Source organism: Amphibalanus amphitrite, unplaced genomic scaffold (assembly GCF_019059575.1).
Source record: "Amphibalanus amphitrite isolate SeventyFive unplaced genomic scaffold, NRLGWU_Aamphi_draft 000078F_arrow, whole genome shotgun sequence".
Taxonomy (NCBI): Eukaryota; Metazoa; Arthropoda; class Thecostraca; order Balanomorpha; family Balanidae; genus Amphibalanus; species Amphibalanus amphitrite.
The window spans coordinates 716346-737500 of record NW_024881574.1 but is presented as its reverse complement, the minus strand read 5'-3'; the positions used below and the strand labels follow the sequence as shown (position 1 = coordinate 737500).

Below are 21155 nucleotides of genomic sequence, written 5' to 3'. Positions count from 1 at the left end.
CTCAGCCTATACGCCTCAGGAGATTGTCGGTGGAATTTCGGACGACGAGATTCTTCTACCAGAGCTGCTAAAGAAGGCTGGATACACGACGGCTCTCGTCGGGAAGTGGTAAGCTGGCTGGCATCGTAAGGCTGTGATAAGCAAAATTTCTGACTTTCGGTCCATAATACATTTACACCTGTGTGTAATGTGTATTTCATGCATACGTTTCTTGTCGTTACTTGGTTGTGATCAATGTGCGCTGACCCAACCGGCAGGCACCTGGGTCACCGGCCTCAGTACCACCCGATGGACCATGGCTTTGACACGTGGTTTGGAGCGCCCAATTGCCACTTCGGGCCGTACGACGATAAGGAAACGCCCAACATTCCCGTGTATAGGGACCGCAACATGATGGGACGGTAAGCATCGGCGCATGATAAACGCAATAGGTAATGAAAATATGGTAATATAAAATAACCGAAGTATTCGTTCAAAGAGCAATTTTCGCTTGATCTGTGTTTTTCCCCAAAATGCTTATAAATCGTAGTGACAGTTGTGTAATGTGTCATTGTTCAAGGATACCTTAGAATCTCTAGAATTACGTAGCGGCCCATCGCATCGCGTGCTCATTTCATGCAATATCTGTATCCGCCTCTCGCAGGTACTTCGAAGACTTCCAGATTGACCGGAAGACGGGGGAGTCCAACTATACCCGCCAGCTGGCTGACGAGGCGGTCAGCTTCCTGCAGTCGCAGGTGAACGCGTCGGCTCCGTTTTTCCTCCTGTGGACGCCGGATGCGTCACACGCGCCGCACTACGCCTCAAAGAAGTTCCTCGGCAAGAGTCGACGAGGTCAGTGCGGTAGCTGTTCTGGTCAGGATAGGGATGATTTAAGTAGGATTGCTATGCCATCGTAAGCTACAAAACTTGCAGAATAAAAATGACAGGGAAAGTGAAAATTTGAATTAGTATCAATATTCAATATTACAACGCGATTCATCATTTAGCAATGTACTTCCAGTTCCATCCAATCAATCCAAAACCATGCGCCCCAGGTCTCTACGGCGATGCCATGATGGAGCTAGATCACAGTGTTGGACGGATCCTGAACGCGCTGCGAGACAACAACATGACCAATACGCTCGTGTTCTTCTCGTCCGACAACGGCGCAGCCCTCGTGGACAAGGGTCACGGTGGGTATCATGAATAGAGAGGGGAGAGGAATCAGAAAACGGAAAGATAAGGGAAAGATAGAGGGAGAAAAGTGATACAGATAGAGAGGAGGGAGGGAAGGAGAGAGAGAGAGAGAGAGAGAGAGAGAGAGAGAGAGAGAGAGAGAGAGAGAGAGAGAGAGAGAGAGAGAGAGAGAGAGAGAGAGAGAGTGAGAGAGAGTGAGTGAGAAAGAGAGAAAGAGAAAGAGAAAGAGAAAGAGAAAGAGAAAGAGAGAGAGAGAGAGAGAGAGAGAGAGAGAGAGAGAGAGAGAGAGAGAGAGAGAGAGAGAGAGAGAGAGAGAGAGAGAGAGAGAGAGAGAGAGAGAGAGAGAGAGAGAGAGACCAAAATAATAATATAACGTCAACGTGGATGTGGCACAAGGGATCCGATTGGGGTAAAACAAAACTAACTTGTCAGGTACGGGAATGCAATGTTTGGGGCCCCAGGCATCCAGTATGTGCACTTAATCTGCTTAGTACATGCTCTTGAGTATAATAATAAGATTGCAGCTCCGAATCTAGATCAGTTTTTATTACCTGCAATATCGACGTAGAAACATTACAAATTTGTCTCACATCTCCGCTATAGGCGGCAGCAACGGCCGTCTCCTGTGCGGAAAACAGACGACCTTCGAGGGTGGCTTCCGCGTGCCTACGATCGCCTGGTGGCCGGGCCAGGTAGCGCCGGGAACCGTCAGCCATCAGGTCAGTGGCTTGCAGGGTCAGAGTAAGGGTCAGGTCAGTGAGAAATCGTCAGTGTAGAGTCCTCACACCCTCGCAGGTCAGGTCAGTAGGCAGTCGTCAGGTCATTGGTGAGGTCAAGTGAGGTGACATCTTCAAGTGACAGGTGACAGCTCACAGATGAAGTCCAGTGAGACCTAACTAGTCAATTATCTGCCTACTTTCGGTCTGTAATCGGACTTCGAAACACACCGAAATGAGGTGTATAAAGTGCAAGGTCGTAAATCGGCACGCGGCTCCAGCCGAAAAACCGGACTCGAGAGTCGGTTTCCACTCCGATGCAGCTGCACAGAGTCACAAAAACCGCTCTGAAACCCTGTACTCAGTGATCTTAAGTGTTATATTTCCGTGGTATCATCTTGTTGACATCTTGACGCGCACTTGACAGTAAAGATTAGCCTGATAAGACGCTGAACGAAGATGATAGCATTCAAAACAAGCATACAGTATATTTCGGACGTTTCTTTGCTCACTATCGGTCAATGCTCTGTCTCAAAGTGGCGTAAATTGCTTCTTAAGTCAGTTGGCACCAGCCAACAAGGAACCAGCCATTGCATCATGATAGGTAATGGTTAAGTGTTCAGTGTTCAGTGATTTCTGTTAGAAATGTGCAATCATTATCCTAGTTTTTTTTTTTTTTTACTGACAAAATACGATGGATGAAATGGTGCGCACATCGTTTTGCATTTTCTTACAGTTGCATGCACTGTCTAAGAGAATATCAATGCTGGCTCTTTTCGGTAAGATTAGGGTCATGATTTTAATATGTATGCTAAAAAATCACTACGAAGCCTTCCTGACTTAAACTTGTTACCGATTACACTATAACTGCTTGAGTGCTGGTAGATGTCACGTGCCGGTGCAGTGTAACCTGATCATTTCGGTCAGTTGTTGACGTCACTTGTTTCTGTCACGTGACTTGTTGCACAGGTGGGCACCCAGATGGACCTGTTTACCACGTTCACTCAGCTGGCCGGTCAGCCTATCCCCGATGATCGCGTGGTGGACGGGATCGATCTGACCGAGAACCTGAGGGACGGCTCCATCACAGATCGGTGGGTGACGGGTGCTCCATCATATAGACGGCTAGGTGCTCCATCATAGGCGGCTAGGTGCTCCATAAGGGAAGGTTTGTGTTCAATAGGTAGAACACCATGCGTTAGAATTGTGTTTTTTTTATTGCAAAACAAACCTGAGTTCTCCAAAAATTTGCATTATAGACAGAATGCTGGGTGCTCCATTATATATCGTTATATATGGTCACTTTTCGGATTATTCTCTGGGATAATAATATCTAACTCACAAGTCCATATATTTCGGATGATATTGCTCACCCTTGGTCACTGGACAAAATAAAAACAATTACATGTATGAAAAACCACACACCAAAATTATTCCCTAGACGGGTTACATTTTTCAAAAATATATCACTTGCCAAAAAACTGACACGGTCTTTTAGCTTGCATGTTCCTCTACATAACAAGTAGTGCAACCATGAACCAATCTTCTAAGTTCTACATATACCTATGGATACCTACTACCTATCTTGTGTCTACAGAGATACATCGGACACAATAGATCAATTTGCACAACCGGGTGTATGTTTAGTTCCTATGGATGACATCTTATGCTCATGTCGACCTATTTCTAAGGGTGAAATCCCATATTGGACTAAGGCCAAATTTTCCTACATCTCGGTTCATGTATGGATCTTTTTCTTTTATTTCTATTGCTTCGCGCACGATTCTCTTTTTCCAGTTACTCTCACATGCCAAAGTTTTGCCTTCCATGGGGTGCATGTTTCTACCGCACTGCCTAGTGTGCCGAGCGGGTGCCGACTTTTGTACCCGCCCGTGCTCGATGTCTTTAGCATGCTCGTTGAGCCTGACATCTTTTGGGCGCCCTGTTTCTCCAATGTAAATTTCGCCACATTCACATTGCATTTCATATATCGTACCCTTTTGCTTGGCCTTGGGAATCCTATCTTTCACGTTAACTAGTGACTTTTTTAGAGTTTTTGACGAATGCCCTACAATTACATTGTGAGCGCGTAGAAAGCGGGAGATGGGCTCGCTTACTCCTTTCACATAAGGCATGGAGACATAACGAGGGCGGTTCGCTGGTCGCGGACGGCTGATCGGACCGGACGGCTGGTCCGACCCCGGCGGCGCTGGCTGACTGGTCCCGGGCGGCTGGTTCGATCCCGGCGGCGCTGGCTGACCGTTCCCGGATGGCTGGTCCGGCCCCGGCGGCGCTGGCTGACCGGTCCTGGACGGCTGGTCCGACCCCGGCGGCGCTGGCTGACCGGTTCTGGACGGCTGGTCCGACCCCGGCGGCGCTGGCTGACCGGTCCCGGACGGCTGGTCCGACCCCGGCGGCGCTGGCTGACCGGTCCTGGACGGCTGGTCCGACCCCGGCGGCGCTGGCTGACCGGTCCCGGACGGCTGGTCCGACCCCGGCGGCGCTGGCTGACCGGTCCCAGACGGCTGGTCCGACTCCGGCGGCGCTGGCTGATCAGCCGAACATCTTCGAATGAAGTCACCTCGGTAGCCGTTCAAGGCGAATATATCCTGCAGTGTCTTTTCTTCTTTGTGGCGAGCTGATGCATTGCTGCAGACATTTCGGGCTCGATCGTACATGTTTTTTATTATTCCGCGCTTGATGGATTGTGCGTGGTTGGATGAGGCTGGTATATAGGCATTGCTGGTGAGTTAGATATTATTATCCCAGAGAATAATCCGAAAAGTGACCATACATAACTAATTTCCTGGGAAAAAATGACTTTAACCCTCGCCGGCCGAGGGGGGGGGGGGCGGGTGCCGCCCCCCCATAGGGTTTTTTCGCGATAGCTCCGAACACGCTGGAGATAGAGAGCTGAAACTTGGCATACCTGACCTTTGATCCAAGCCGCATCTTTTGACACCAACCGCATTTTTGGGTCAGGTCAGGTCACTGACCTATGACGTCATAAGTGAACCTCTGCACGGTCTTCAGATGTCGCAACTTCGCAACGCCCTCACTGCCAGAGGAGATGTCACAGGGAAATGAAACTTGCAGGATCTAGTATCCATTATGAGTCCCACAACTTGTATATCTCGGATTTTTCCTAAAGGTCATATGAGGTCAGGTCATTTTCGTGACCTCACCATTATAAGTCAATGGGGAAAAATGAAAACTGCTATTCTGGCGCCGGGAACGATCTCCAACTATCTCAAGCACACAGAATCGTGATTTTATGCACTCCTTGCAAGGTTAGATGCGTCACTTTTGCAATGTTGACCTTGCGTGACGTCATTTATGACGTCATCAAGGTCATATTAGTTTTTCGTCAATAACTCTTGATCAAATTGAGCTAGCGAGACGAGAAAGCCACCAATGGACTCAGGAAGACCTGCCAAATCGAATGACATGCGACATGACCCCTTTCGACCAACTTTGTGACCTGGGGGTGCTGACCTGACCTTGACCTGAGGTTAACACCCCAAGTTGACCTGACCCGGACAAAAAGTATACCATTCGACGCGCCTGAGCAAGACGAACACGATGCTGCCAAAATCGGCGCTCTGCGGCCGTTTTTTGCGAAGTTATTCACCAAAAACTGAACCGTACCTTGGGGCACTTGACCTGACCTCAGAGGTCACCGGTTGACCTAGGACCTTAAAATCGGGTACCAATCTCTGCGTCTCGTAACGGCGCACACGCTCGTTTTTTCCGCGACGCGCTAGCTCCACCAGGGGCGAAACGGCGAGGGGGGGGTCGTACCCGCCCCCCCCCCCCCCTCGGCCGGCGCGTATGTAGAAAACCAATAGGTCCGGCGAGGGTTAAAACAACATATATCGTTATGTTAATTAAAACCGTTACAGACCGTGCACTGTACAGTTGTTACGTAACGGACCGTCGTGCTCTACACCATCACAAGCCGTTATTTATTTCAGTCAATTACCTACAAACTGTAAGGTTTTTGGTGTTCGGCATCGCAGACCGTTTCATTAAAGCCTTTATATGTTCCGTTACCTGTTCCATTACAGACCGTTACGTGGTCCATTACAGACCCTACGTATTCCATTACAGAACGGTAGGCGTTCCTCTACAGGCCGTTTTATGTTCTATTATAGATTGTTACGTACTCCATTACAGTCCTTAAGACGTTCCATTACATACTGAATTGAGTCCTTCGTAAAAAACGTGAGGTGTTCTATTACAGGCTGTTCGGTGTTCCATCACATTCCGGTCTGTCCTCGCTGTTATAAAGTCATGTTTGCTAAGTGTTGCATTTCGCGCTAAGCACTTCTTCTGAGCTCTTGGCTAAAATTGTCACGCCGCTTTGTCCGTTCGCTACAGGAACGTGTTCTTTTACCGCGGTGACCTGCTGATGGCGGCTCGCGTGGGACACTACAAGTCACACATCTGGACGTTCACCACGCCTCCTGAGGAGCTGGGAAATGTAAGGCCAGAGCGGGATCGATACAGGGGTAGCAGGGTATCAGGATGTGTTGAATACAGGGTGACACAAAAAAGCGGTCATCACCAAAATTCGAATAACTTCGGAAGTTTTATTCAGATCATCATCAAACTTCGGCCACTTTAGGTCACACCTATGTAGCAGTCATCCACCAAGTTTCAAGTCTTCACTACGAATACTTTTAGTACAGTGTGTGTTTTACGGACGCTCCACAATGTGCTCCAGGTCAGCGCCCCGGCGCTGCAGGGCGTAGGCACACCTGCATCCGGCGGGCAAAGTTGCCGATAACCCGATAAGAACAACGTTTCAGGGGTAGCACACCCCCTGAGCACTGTCTCCAGAGGCCATTGCACTCTGTAAAGTGCACAGCCATCGGGTTATCGACAACTTTGCCCGCCGGATGCAAGTGTGCCCACGCCCTGCAGCGCCGTGGCGCTCACCTGGAGCACATTATGGAGCGTCAGTAAAACACACACTGTACTAAAAAATATTCGTAGTGAAGACTTGAAACTTGGTGGATGTATGCTACATAGGTGTGACCTTAACCCGCGCCCCAGTGGCGGTCTCAGCCAACTTCGCCCTAGTGAGGGGGGGCCTATGTTACCACCCACCTCTAACTCAAAAACTAAGAGGGCTAGAAAGACGCGGTAAAAAGCAGTCGATAGCTCTCAATGCGTACGTTTGAAAGTATTTCGGTCATTTTTCACCTTAGAGCAATATTGGGGTCACCAGAGGTCATCAAAGGTCAAAATTTGCCAATTGTCATAATATTTTTCAGAAAACATGCCGCTATCTCAGGAACTATGGTAGCTAGAAAAACGCATGGAAGAGAAAACGATAGCTTTTGAACTCTTCTTTTGAAAAGGTCATTATCAATATTGACCTCAGGTCAACGGTTTAGCCTCCAGAGGGCAAAAACTCAAAAAATAGGTGTTTTTACGAAAAGTGTTTTTCGACAATAACTTTAGACTACAAAAAGCCACGACATTTCTATGGCCAGAATCGTGTTCCCCTCGCCGAGACGCGTCGAATGAACTATAATTTGACCTTGAAAGGTCAACTTGAAAATGTGACCTCAGGTCAAGGTCATGATCTTACCGGAAAAGGTCATGTTGCATATCAGTCGATGCGTCTCAACAAGACAAACACAATGAGACCATCCCCAGCGTTCTAGCTCTTTCCAATCGCGAGTTATTGGCAAAAAACTGTTTGTAGCCTCAAGTGACCTCGGATGACCTGTCTAGAGGCTATCAGCAAAAATGACACCTTGGTCATCACGAGTGGACTAAATCATTGTGATTCTGAAATATTTGGACTGTTCCGATGCGTACACACGGATCTAGAGGCATTTTCATTTTTCTCCATTGACTTGTAATGGAAAGGTCACGCCACTGACCTGACCTTAGGTCACAGATATAAAAAATCCGAGATATACAAATTGTAGGCGCCCATAACAGCATGCAATCCACCAAGTTTAAAACCTTTCTGACAAACACTGCAGGCTGGACATGATTGCAAACTTTTTTTTAGGCTTGGTCAGTTAACTTGACCTGGTGACCTGACCTGACATGACCTGGGGTAAAAAAATTCACACATTGTCCAAAATTGATGTACCAAAAGCTACCCCAAGCGGCGCGGCGCTACGCGCCGCGGTTTTTTATTCACACGCAAAAAACGCGACAGGGTGGTAACATATGCCCCCCCCCCCCCACTGGGGCGAAGGTTAAGTGGCCGAAGTTTGGTGATGATCTGAATAAAACTTCCGAAGTTATTCGAAATTTGGTGATGACCGTTTTTTTTTGTGTCACCCTGTAGATAGTGACTATTGATCACGACGATTTATGATACATGGATGGTTTTGACGTAACATGGAAGTCTTGTCTTATAAGGTGAAAAATGGCCCAATGTTCGCTATTGCCGCCACCGATCGACCGTCGTAGACCTCATTCTCTACTTGAGGTATTTACACATTGTAGTTCGAGACAGAACTTGTGCGCCGCGTGAGCTAGTCGCTCAAAGCTCTGGAATCTTTAGAGCCTGGCGTTTGGAGCTCGGTGTTGAAAATATATTTCACAATTCACGAGTTCTGAAGCTAAATGTATCACATCTCGTCCCGAACTGTTGGCATTATTCAATCGACTGCTCTCGTGTTCTGTGATGTTGATAGCGCTTTATACTGCCACTTCTCCTGTCTTCCTTCCTCTGAACTAAAACTTTTCGTTCTCGCCGTCAGGGTACCGACCATTGCCCGGGCATGAGCATTGCCAATCTGACGACGCCCGAACAAATAAACCGAACCGACACTCCGGTGGTAATCGACCTGAGCCGCGACCCGGGCGAGATGTACCAGCTTCCCACCTACACAGACGAGTACCAGACCGAGGTCAACAAAATGTACAAGGTCATCACCGATCACGTGACCGACATGGTGAAGGGCCGGCCGGCTCTCGACTGGTGCGACCAAGCCGTCATGGTGAGAATTAAGTGGGGGTGAGATGAGGTAAAGAAAGGGAAAGAAAGAGAAACAGAAAGAGAGATTGATGAGGGCTTGAAGAATTTATTTAAATAAAAACAATAAAACAAAAACGTTTATCTGGAATAACGAGAATCGAAAATGTTTATAATATTAATAGTGCAGAACCAACCAATTAGATTACTTTTTCAGCTTTATATGTACTATCTGTAACCCGTTTCTTAACCCGCGAGTTGCTGGGGGGGGGGCGTTAAACGCCCCCACTTTTTTCGCGGGGCCATAGCATAAAAACGGCGCGCCGCAGGCGCGCCAAATTTTGGGTACCTGTAGGGAATTGATTGAAGTTTATTGTGACAAAGTTTCAAAAAAATCGGTCGGAAAATTTTTGAGATATCGAGGTTTTAGTGACGTCATGATTTCTGAGTTTTCGACCAAAAACGGCATATGTTCAAAAAATCATATAAAATCACAGAATAGACATATAGACATGCCGTAAACGCCATTAGACTGCCAATACCATGGAAAATCAAGTGGCTGTCTTCGATTATTGATTATCGTTCCGCATTTTCCAAAATATTGAACTGGATCTTGGCAATTTCTCGTGACTACTTCACGACCATGATACATGAATTTCTTAAATTGAACTTTTTTAGCCAAACACGTACACATATGATAAAATGAATGTCACCATCGTGTTCTACGCCCCAAATTACCCATAAAACATGTGTCACAGGCTGCGAATATCAGTTTTTATTTTAGGGGATATGTGCCTGCCCGGTTGACCTGACCTTGACCCTGACCTATGCTTTACTGACCCCTGCATGGAGCTGACACTCTTGTAGGCCTTATATGATGGATTGTGCACCGTTTTGACAGAGTTTATGACGAGAGGCGCCCATTGCGAAGTCCTGAAGTCCATGCTACTGAAAGCCCGATTTCAGGTGTTTGACCTGACCTTGACCTGACCTGTGACCTCAAAATTCAACTTTAAAGTACTCATCTGAAGCGTCTCGTCGCGTTCTTTCGTTTGCCGCCTCGTGCGTTTCGCTGCGCCTATTGGTTCTCGAGTTATCGGCTGGGGGCGTTTAACGCCCCCCCCCCCCCCCAGCAAACGGTGGGTGGCGAAATACCCCAGCAACTGCCGGGTTAACAATGTAACAGTCCGTTAGCTCTCCGCAAATGTACGGTTTTCCCGTTGATTGCCAGTCAATTTGTGTCTCTGTGTTCTTCTTTCAGAACTGGTCCCCATCGGGATGTGAGGCGCTGAACGACTGTCTCACACCGCCCAAGTCAGACCCCTATCGATGCTACTGGCCGCATTAGACAACGGCTCCTCAGATGGCATGTTCGGATGTGATCAGTCTTCAGATCAAAGGAAGGGGTTGACAAACTCGGTAGTGGTGGGCCTGTTATTGGGCTACTGATGTTGATTTTAGAAGTGTCACTTCAGGTGCTGTATTTGGAACATATCACAGCATGTGTGAGATTTCTATATAAAAATGGCTATACCTACTAAATGAAAAAAACATAATTTTATCTCTATTTTACTGCATGAGCATCGAGCTGCCACATCTAGTAGTGTATCAGTGAATCCTGCCTTATCACCCTGCATAATTTTGTTAATTTGTTGTGTGTTACTGTACCTATATATTTGATGATCATCCGATCCATGTATGTAAAAATACGTGCAATTATAATACAATGATATTGCCAAGGTTACGCTTCGTCGCATGTTTTATTTGGAATTATATTGCGTGTGCCTGTTTAAGTGGAGGATGAATTAATTTGTTCTCGACTGTAGAATTTATTCACAAGTATAACGCCTTTTGGGGCGACTAACGGAGCGAGCGAGAGGGTGAGCCTTGCACGTGCAAAATTTCGAGGGGGTACCTCCAGCTAACTTGTGCACGGCACCCTACTAACCGGTCTCTAGCGATGTGCCAAATTTGAGCACAATCGGCCCAGCCGTTCTCGAGATCTGGAAGCGGCACCCTGCACGTGCGCACGTGCAAAATGGGTCCCAACTGACTTGCACGGCACCCTACTAACCGGTCCCTAACCATGTGCCAAATTTGAGCGCCATCGGTCCAGCCGTTCTCGAGATCTGGAATCGACCCCTGCACGTGCGCACGTGCAGCAGCACCCCAACTCTGGCACATGGATATGCAGTGCCTAGTGGGTGCCTACCTACATGCCAACTTTCAGCGCAATCGGCCAAGTAGTTACCGAGATATTGCAACAATTACAAAACTGACACCTCTTCGTTTTGCACGTGACACGTGCATAAGGGGTCACCCACATGCATCGGGATCAAAGGAAGTAGGTATGTAGGTAGGCCTAGTGGGTGCCTACCTACATGCCAACTTTCAGCGCAATCGGCCAAGTATAGTTACCGAGATATTGCAACAATTACAAAACTGACACTTCTTCGTTTTGCACGTGGCACGTGCATAACGGGTCACCCACATGCATCGGGAATAGTCCAATACTTGGTAGAAGGAATGAAGCTATCCTACAAAAAATTACCGCATGTAAATCGGTCAAGTGGTTGCTGAGATATAAGCGTCGCAGAAACGTGACCACGGCCGGCCGGCCGGCCGGCCGGCCGCTCATACTCAGAAATTTCCGTTATTCTACGTAAGACTCCGCTCGCTTCGCTCGCTCCGTAATTAAATACATTCCATTATCAGCGAATGTATTGTGCGGCCACACATTGCTGATTGTGAAAAGCTAAATTCGTGAAACATGAAACGAGATCCCTGTGCAGTGGTATCAACAATGACAACAGAGCCTCTGTAATGATGTCCATTGTCCACGGTGATAAAAACAGTTCCTCGCTGAAGGAAATAAGAAAACGACTCTGAAACGGTGTGCTGAGATTGCGCTCGCTGAAATTTCTTTTAAGGTCGCAATATCCGCATAATTTATATACATATATTTCACGATTAGGTTATATCACAATGGATTAATTAACCTTCGCCCCAGTGGGGGGGGGGGGCATATGTTACCACCCTGTCGCGTTTTTTGCGTGTGAATAAAAAACCGCGGCGCGTAGCGCCGCGTCGCTTGGGGTAGCTTTTGGTACATCAATTTTGGACAATGTGTGAAATTTTCGACCCCAGGTCATGTCAGGTCAGGTCACCAGGTCAAGTTAACTGACCAAACCTAAAAAAAGTTTGCAATCATGTCCAGCCTGCAGTGTTTGTCAGAAAGGTTTTAAACTTGTTGGAATGCATGCTGTTATGGGCGCCTACAATTTGTATATCTCGGATTTTTTATATCCGTGACCTAAGGTCAGGTCAGTGGCGTGACCTTACCATTACAAGTCAATGGAGAAAAATGAAAATGCCTCTAGATCCGTGTGTACGCATCGGAACAGTCCAAATATTTCAGACTCACAATGATTTAGTCCACTCGTGACGACCAAGGTGTCATTTTTGCTGATAGCCTCTAGAGTTAGACAGGTCATCCGAGGTCACTTGAGGCTACAAACAGTTTTTTGCCAATAACTCGCGATTGGAACGAGATAGAACGCTGGGGATGGTCTCATTGTGTTTGTCTTGTTGAGACGCATCGACTGATATGCAACATGACCTTTTCCGGTCAGGTCATGACCTTGACCTGAGGTCAAATTTTCAAGTTGACCTTCCAAGGTCAAATTATAGTTCTTTCGACGCGTCTCGGCAAGAGGAACACGATTCTGGCAATAGAAATGTCGTGGCTTTTTGTAGTCGAAAGTTATTGTCGAAAAACACTTTTCGTAAAAACAGCTATTTTTTGGAGTTTTTGCCCTCTGGAGGCTAAACCATTGACCTGAGGCCAATATTGATAATCACCTTTTCAAAAGAAGAGTTCACAAGCTATCGTTTGCTGTTCCATGCGTTTTTCTAGCTACCATAGTTCCTGAGATAGCGGCATGTTTTCTGAAAAATATAATGACAATTGGCAAATTTTGACCTTTGATGACCTCTGGTGACCCCAATATTGCTCTAAGGTGAAAAATGACTGAAATACTTTCAAACGTACGCATTGAGAGCTATCGACTGCTTTTTACCGCGTCTTTTTAGCCCTCTTAGTTTTGGAGCTAGAGGTGGGTGGTAACATATGCCCCCCCTCACTAGGGCGAAGTTGGCTGAGACCACCACGGGCGCGGGTTAATAAAACAAAAGCGATAGAACTATAAATTAACTTTGAAGCGACCTTCTCCTTGATATTATGTCAAAAATGAAAGAATTATTTACATGTGCATTCGGGCACAGCCCATCATCAGATGTATATTTAAAAAGACAGCATATACATCGTCACAAAAACAAGAATCGACATTTCAAATTCAGCTCGTGAAAATGACACATCAGTATCCTTCGCGCCGTATGGTACCTATCTATATAAAACACACCTATAAACACACACACAAGCACAATTTAGGGCACATACATACGATAAACTTGTTCTCACATGACACGCCACGAGGACAGATTTTCGTTCAGCCCAGGTTTTCTTTCCCTTATGTACAGTGATTCAGTAATTTTCCTATCCGGATGGTCCCTAGTTTTCTTCAAAATCCTAACCTCCAGTGGCGGGTCAGCCAGCTTATCTGCCTTCGACATCCCCGCGTGACGCTCTGAAAAATGGTCACCGATCGGGGTAAGCTGTGTCTCGTTGGCAGCACACCTCAAATGCTCATTATATCTAAGGCGCAGAGGCCGTTTCGACTCGCCGATATACTTAGCTCCACATAGCGTACAGGAGAGCTCATAAACCACGTTTTTGTCCGTGCAACTACCATTCTGCAACCTCCTGCAAGTGTTGCAGATCCTGTTGCCCGAAGGGCACGGTGGATCGCCAAACGATGAATGCACTAGCTTTTGTTTCAATGTCTCTGGCGTGTATGAGGCCACCGTAACATCCAGCCCAGAAGCACGAGCCGCCTTCTTCACCTTGCATAGCACAGTTTCATTGACATAAGGCAAAAGAAGGATCCCGCCAGACTTGTGACCTCTTCCTGCTCTTGCGCCCTGCCCCTCCCTACCATCAGCGCCAGGGGCAGCGTCGGGGACATCCCTAGTCGTATGTCTCCCTCGCCCTCCACGAGCTCCTCTACCGTCTCTACTGACCCTACGCAGCCGCTCTTTTCTTTCCACTTGTCGCCGAGTGCTCCTTAGCACGTGCGCAGGGTAACCATTTCTCGAGAACAGGTCACAGATTTTATCTAGGCTCCTTTGCTTAGACTCCTCATCAGAGGACAGTGCGATCGCGCGCGTCAATTGGGACCGCAGAGTGCAGAGCTTTGTCTGCTTGGGATGCGCTGAGCGGTAGTGGAGAATGATCCCCGCATTGTTAGGCTTGACATATAGCTCCGACTGGAATCGACACCTATCACCCTCCCGGTGCAATGTGATCAAGGTGTCCAGCATCGGGACGGCGCCCTCCCCTTCCCCAGACATCTCGTAGGTGAACTGTATCCTGGGGTTAATGCTGTTCAGATAGGTGACAAAGTCAAGTAGGGCATCTTTACCATGCAGCCAGACACCAGCAAAATCGTCAATGTACCTGACAAGGAAATCAGGCCTCAAATCGGCCCCATCCAGTGCCAGTCTCTCAAAACGGTCCATGTACAGGATGGCGACAGCTGGTGCAACCGGATTACCCATTGCGATTCCCTCCAATTGCAGGTAGAATTGTTCCCCGAATCTGAAAATGTTGTTTTTCAAGCAGTGCTGTAGGAGCTCACACACGTCATCCACACTTAGTCCTGCAGTGTCTATATCTGTGTGGTGTCTCTCCAATGCCTCCCGCACTGCCCCCACTGCATCGTCCACAGGTATGCTGCCATATAAGTTAGTCACGTCAATGCTAAAGAAAATAGCATCGGCAGGAACACTGTGCTCACCCCAGAATACACGCAGTCTCTCTAGGAAGTCGTCCGTGCTGACGAGATGCAGCGGCACATGCTGAAGGAGCTGCTGCAGTATTTTGTCCAACATCCAGGATGTCTTCTCGGTCGGGCCGCCGCAAAAAAAAAGCGATAGAAAACCGTATATGTTATCTCAAATAGCCTCGCTTTGGTTTCTTGATACAAAATTTATTTAAGTGCAAAAACAAAATTGTCTCGAATTTATTTGAAAAAAAGCACCAACAAAATCTGGTGGTGCCCGTGTGAGAGACGATAGCGCCGAACCCGACCGGCGACCACTGCGTTATGTCGATGGAATTTCTTCCAGTATCCCTAGGTCGTAGTAACTAAACATGAAGCTATATTCATGCTGACTATACTACATATCTCCATTGGACTTGCCTTTTTGTGCATAGATTCTGGATCACTCACGGATACCTACCTTATTATAAAGACAAGTTTTTTATTAAACCTTGATGGCTATGGGATCCTTGATTGCTATGGGATCATTTCGACCCCTAAGCGACCCAGAATGCCTCCGATCGCCCGAAACGGGCCTCCGCAAGCAAGCCTGAATCCAAACAGGCACGTTGCAGGTATGTATAACGTACACACAAGCTGATCCATAAACAATAGCCTCGGGCCTCCGACCAGGTCTGTCTCACTGCCGGTCAGTCCTGTCGGAGCCCGATCACAGTGCGGTCAGTCCTGTCGGAGCCCGATCACAGTGCGGTCAGTCCTGTCGGAGCCCGATCACGGTGCGGTCAGTCCTGTCGGAGCCCGATCACAGTGCGGTCAGTCCTGTCGGAGCCCGATCACAGTGCGGTCAGTCCTGTCGGAGCCCGATCACAGTGCGGTCAGTCCTGTCGGAGCCCGATCACAGTGCGGTCAGTCCTGTCGGAGCCCGATCACAGTGCGGTCAGTCCTGTCGGAGCCCGATTACAGTGCGGTCAGTCCTGTCGGAGCCCGATCACAGTGCGGTCAGTCCTGTCGGAGCCCGATTACAGTGCGGTCAGTCCTGTCGGAGCCCGATCACAGTGCTGTCAGTCCTGTCGGAGCCCGATCACAGTGCTGTCAGTCCTGTCGGAGCCCGATCACAGTGCGGTCAGTCCTGTCGGAGCCCGATCACAGTGCTGTCAGTCCTGTCGGAGCCCGATCACAGTGCGGTCAGTCCTGTCGGAGCCCGGTCACAGTGCTGCTCCATGGCGCGGCTGCTTCTGTTGGTGGTGTGGAGCGCTGCGATATACCCTGCCCTAGGGTCTGCCGACTCCGACCTGGCGCCAGCACTGGACTCCATCGTCGCCGGACTGGCCGACACCTGTCTGGAGCGGCTGGGATCAGCTGTGACCGACGAGGTCACGAAGAAGCTGCAGCATGTTCAACAGCAGATCACTGACCTTCAGACACGCCAGGCAGAGGATCAGCGACAGCTTCAACAACAGCTGTCTGCAGCCCACCTTCAGCTTCAGGAGAAGTTGGCGGAGATTCAGCAACAGCTTCCCCCAGTGACTCGGGCCGCCGCCAGCTCCTGTCCTGCCAACTGGCTCCGCAGAGGAACCAGATGCTACCTGATATCACCAACCAAAGCCTCCTGGCTGGAGGCGCACCAGGCTTGCGCGTCCTACGACCCAAGAGCAAAGCTGGCCTCCATTCACAATTCATTTAGCATAGGCCATATACTCGGTCTGCCTCGAGACAGCGGTGCGAGTGGAATCTGGATCGGGCTGAAAGGGTACGCCGGCAGCCACTGGACGTGGTCGGATGGCACTCCGACCCACTATTACAATTGGGGCACTGGGAAGCCAAACACGTTATTGGGATATGAGGAGGAATGCGTCTTCATGACAAGTTCAAAAGGGAAATGGTATAATGTTAGTTGCTCACGTCGGTACACATTTGTGTGTCAAATCACATTATTTAAAATGATGTTCTGAACTCTGCCTTAACCCGAGCATGACTGGAGTATTTTCCATAACGCGGTTAACGGGGGGGGGGGGGGTCTGCAGAGACCTCCTCCTATCTCCGAATTCACCGGAACGAACGATTATCATAATTCAAGCGGTGCTTGATAGCCTTGGAAAACGGTCGAGCAATACTTATTTTTTGGCCTCAAGGTCAACTAAGACGTCACAGGTCAGTTCAAAATTAAAATTAACAACATTTTGGCTTCTCCACACTTTGGGCCCTTAAACGGCGACCACAAGTCACATCAAGATCACTTTTGAAAGAGTTGACACACTAGTGAATAGGTATATGCGTAAGATGCCCCGAGGGTACCGACCTTGTACTTTGTATGTTTCAGGTCAAGGCTAAGTAAGTCTAGGTCACGGAAATTTTATATCGTGCATGGTTACCGTGACACATATTGGATGGTCCATTTCGGCCATAAATTTCGAAAGCAGTGTCATTTGTGTCATTTCAGGTCGTCTTCTGCTAAATCTAGCGTAGGTCAGCTCACGTCACTTTCAGGTCAAAAAGGTCCAATTTTCAAGTTGATCTTTTTATAACAAAGGTCAATCTGATGCAGTTTAACCCGCATCGCACGGGGGAGGACTATTCACAGCCCTCCTCTCGTTTTTCTGTAGCAATTTCTAAATTCACTCAGAAAACACTTTGAGAACGTTTTTGAATAAAGACTCAATTGAGTGCCGAAACAAGCCTCAAATGTGTCTGATTTTAAAAAACGGTTTAGTAAGGCTTCCTTTCAGGGCTCATGTACTTTTAGCCCGAATACTGGATTCAAGTGAGACCGAAATTGGGGATCGGGCTGAAAACTGGTTTCATAGGGATGCTTTTGATGGGGACCATCGTCTCCGTGACGTTTTATTCAGTGCATTAGCGCGAATTTTTCTGAACACAAATTCTACGAGACATACTGGCTCGATTGTAAACCATGTGCTCGCCTTGTGTGATGGAAGCCTTGGTAGTATTGTCAGGATCGCTGGCGGCCACGTATCGCCCGAGTGGGTAGCATGTCCTACTGTCCCCTGTGGCTTAACCCTAGAACGCCTAGGGGGGGGGGGGGATTGTATCAACCCCCCTCCTGAGTTTTTTCGAAGTGCACGCTAAACGGCTTGTCGTAGCGGGCTGAAATTTTCAATACCCTCTGGGGCAACTTTTGCGCATCTTTTGCCGAAAAAAAATGGATCGGGTCATGTCAGGTCACGGAGTTATGACGTCATAAGAGGTACAGCCTCCGGCCGACAGTTACCAAACGTGTGCGCCGAATCCCTAGGTTTTCTGCCGGTGATACCCACATTGTTTGATGGATCATGATGAAACTTCCCATGCATGTTGGGGCAAGCATTGGCTATCGTGTGGTGCAAGAAAATTGACCGGGTCAGGTCAGGTCACGGAGTTATGACGTCATAAAAGGTACAGCCTCCGGCCGGATTTTCACGAAGTGTGTACCGAGTCCCGAGGTTTTCTGCTGATGCTATCCACATTGTTGGAAGTTGGAAATACACTTTCCTGAGTCGTTACCTACAGTATTTATAGCGGAGCAGTGGTCAACAGCCGACGAATCGGGACAAACACCGGAGGGTGATGTGACACCATATCACTCATCAGCAATAGGCCTCTTACTTTTATAGGGTAAATACACCAAAAACACCATATATGATGCAGAATTGAGTGGGGAATACGTTGTTGAAGGTTTGAAGTTAATATCTTTCACCGTTTTGCCGCAATCGTTGCGCAAAGTTGAAAAAGTTTGATTTTTTTCGGAAAATTTGACCTTTGACCGGTCATAAGTAGGTCAAATGTTGACCTAGGACCAAAAAATATACCACCAATTGCGAGATCTCGTTGGGAGCAATCCGTTGGTTTTTTCCGCTAAGCTCTACGACCTTCCGTTTCGAAACGCCAGGGGGGGGGGTCGTAACACCCCCCCCCCCTGGTCGTTCGTGTTATGAGAAATGGCCTGGTCGTGCGAGGGTTAACCGACTCACTACGATGGCTGATGGCCCAGAACGATACCTGTGCCTGGAGCCTCGTCAGACTGTTGACATGCAATGCTCTCAATCAAGGCTATTCATAGGCCCCGTCGGCTGAAAAACTGATCGTACTCGTAGTGTATGTATGTAGGTATAGGTGTGTGTATGTGTACACATATACACACCTATCTGCCGTCTTCTCAGATAGGTAAAGAGATTTCGGAGGTTTCCGGTGCGAAATGACTGTAGATTGACTTGAGAAACTGCAAGAACGCATGAAAACAGGGGGATTGTTCCGTGTGCAGAAGTAGACTCCTCAGTCTTCTGTTAAAGTTGTGACTGGCTCAAGCGCTATAGGTAAATGTATTTCGTATATAAAAGCCAAACGGTAATGTGGAATGTGGATTATAGGCATGCACTCAGCAAATGGACATGTCATAAGAGTCTTGTTTAAATGCATAGCTGCGAGTCAAATAAAATCATTAACGCCAGTCATTAAACAATCAATTATATGAAGTAGAACGCAGAGTAATGTCGCATATATTTAGTTCATGTTATTTCGCAAATACCATGACTAATCACGCCCTAACTTGAACGCCTTGTAAAGGAGACGAATCGAGCATCATATGCGGACGAAGCAAAAGTCTACGAGTGTTCAACTCAGTTCCTTTCAGGCTCATAGCGAAGGGGTCATCAGACTAATGTGCTTCCTCAGTGAAATTGCTTATCACAATGCATAACTCTGAAATGATCACAGTCGAAAATCTTTGGAAGAATAAACCACGTGTCATATGCAGGAATGCTGCAGCATTATTCGGGCACAAGTATCTTCGAAATGATTCACTGGCGTTGCGGATAGTGAAGAGTGAAGACAATGATAATTAACAGACAATGAGGTAAACATAGATGCATAACATATACGGTGGGATGTTTGGGTTGAATGCACACTGCACATTTATCTTACTTCAGCTGCCACTTTTGAGGAATGTCGGCATGCATTTGAGTGCTCTTAGTATTCTGTAGACGACGAATATCGACCAAGTCTAGCCCTTGAGAATCCGAACGGCCTCGTCCATGTCGGCGACCACCTCTGGTTCGGTGATCTGGAGAGACTCCAGACATCCTCCGAAGTACTTGGACGAGAAACACTTGTGCCTGCGGGTGACGGCGTTAAGTTAGATTTGATGTGGATGGGATGTACGTAGGATATCATTGATGGAAGAGGAGGGTTTTATGACTCATAGGTAAAAAGGGTCGCTGAATATTTTAATCCCAGCATCTTTTGGTGTTTGACAACTGCTTACTGTTCTGTACTACCCACTACCTAACTACTTTAGCACTTTACTTCTTTCTGTACTACCACCTTGATTTTTCAGATGCGCATCATTTATAGGAAAAAAACGGAGCCTCGGACGTGGTTTAGCCAGCCTCTCCAAATCCCGTTTAAAGTGTCTGGTGCGGCGCGCACATGCAGTCCGTGCTTACCTGCAGAGTCCAAACACCTCAGGGTGCTGATAGAGTTTTTCGCAGTCCCGGCACACCATGGTCAGCTGGGCGACCAGCGAGCGGTCGAACCTGCCGCCACACTCCAGGTCCTGGAACTCGAGCGCCGTGTACGGACGGCCGACCTGGCGTCCTAGCGGGGGCAGCGCTTCGGCCCCGGGTGGGCACACCAGAAGAGCCCACAGGGCGACACACAGCGCCGACATGACCAGCAGAGGAGCTCCAGCGCGACGAGACGACATCCTACAGAGCGGGGAGGTTAGAGGCGATATTTTTACGAGGTCTGTTGGCAGTTGTTGCATCATGGACTAAGTGAACGATGTGTTATGGACGGTTCACGTGATAGCCATGCTATGGATCAATAAGGTCTGGTGATACGTAGGTAGACCACAGCCTTTGAGAGCAACCGTGTATGGTGTGGAGCATCAAACAGATCAACAGAAAGATGAAGAGAAATTCGGTATTGAATTCACCTCATACTTAGCTGATGTTACTACATCAAGACAGGTGTTTATGAAATGAACGTTAACATGATGACTACATTTTAGGCCGAATGAAGCATATCAAGTTCACTTTTCGCGTACCTGTTCGACTCCCTGCTGATGCCAAGTGGAGACGGCTACTTGCTGGTGCCTCCGAGAGCTCAACCACCTTGGTGCCGACTGCTGTCCCATCCTCCAAAGCTGGCTATATACCTGGCCAGTCGGTCCCCGTTCGGCCCCCTCGGTCCACATTGCGGGATAACCTGCCCCCTCGGCCTGACACGTGGCTCGTCAGCCCCATGACTCCCACGGTAGCCTCAATTACCACTTCCTCTCGTGGCGTTTGAATGGCAGCGGCGCTTTGAGACTGGTTCGCAAGGCGCTTCCTCTAACGAGCGCATTCAATACAAGTGCACCTGTATTATTTGAAGACAAACCTGTAATAGAGTGTCTCAAAAGTGCGTGGACAGTCA

General features: G+C 48.1%; 2 protein-coding genes across 5 annotated transcripts in view; one reads left to right on the top strand and one right to left on the bottom strand.

The window, feature by feature from the left end:
• LOC122379450 (N-acetylgalactosamine-6-sulfatase-like) overlaps positions 1-10585 on the top strand; it is a 12759-nt gene extending 2174 nt beyond the window's left edge. For all 4 annotated transcript variants that reach the window (XM_043361684.1, XM_043361683.1, XM_043361685.1 and 1 more), the window contains exons 5-13: positions 6-108; positions 258-401; positions 644-834; positions 1038-1175; positions 1783-1898; positions 2865-2989; positions 6276-6378; positions 8630-8869; positions 10106-10585. In XM_043361684.1, coding sequence (XP_043217619.1) covers positions 6-108; positions 258-401; positions 644-834; positions 1038-1175; positions 1783-1898; positions 2865-2989; positions 6276-6378; positions 8630-8869; positions 10106-10192 — 1247 coding nt within the window. In that variant the 3' untranslated portion in view covers positions 10193-10585. The remainder of the gene's footprint in view (positions 1-5; positions 109-257; positions 402-643; positions 835-1037; positions 1176-1782; positions 1899-2864; positions 2990-6275; positions 6379-8629; positions 8870-10105) is intronic.
• An 8605-nt stretch (positions 10586-19190) lies between these two features.
• Positions 19191-20960, bottom strand: LOC122379449 (CHH-like protein). The gene is made up of 3 exons (XM_043361681.1): positions 20785-20960; positions 20183-20443; positions 19191-19852 (listed from the first exon to the last, which is right to left on the bottom strand). The coding sequence occupies exons 2-3, from the start codon at positions 20440-20442 to the stop codon at positions 19741-19743; spliced, it is 372 nt and encodes a 123-aa protein (XP_043217616.1). The 5' UTR covers position 20443; positions 20785-20960; the 3' UTR covers positions 19191-19740.
• Positions 20961-21155: the final 195 nt, after the last annotated feature.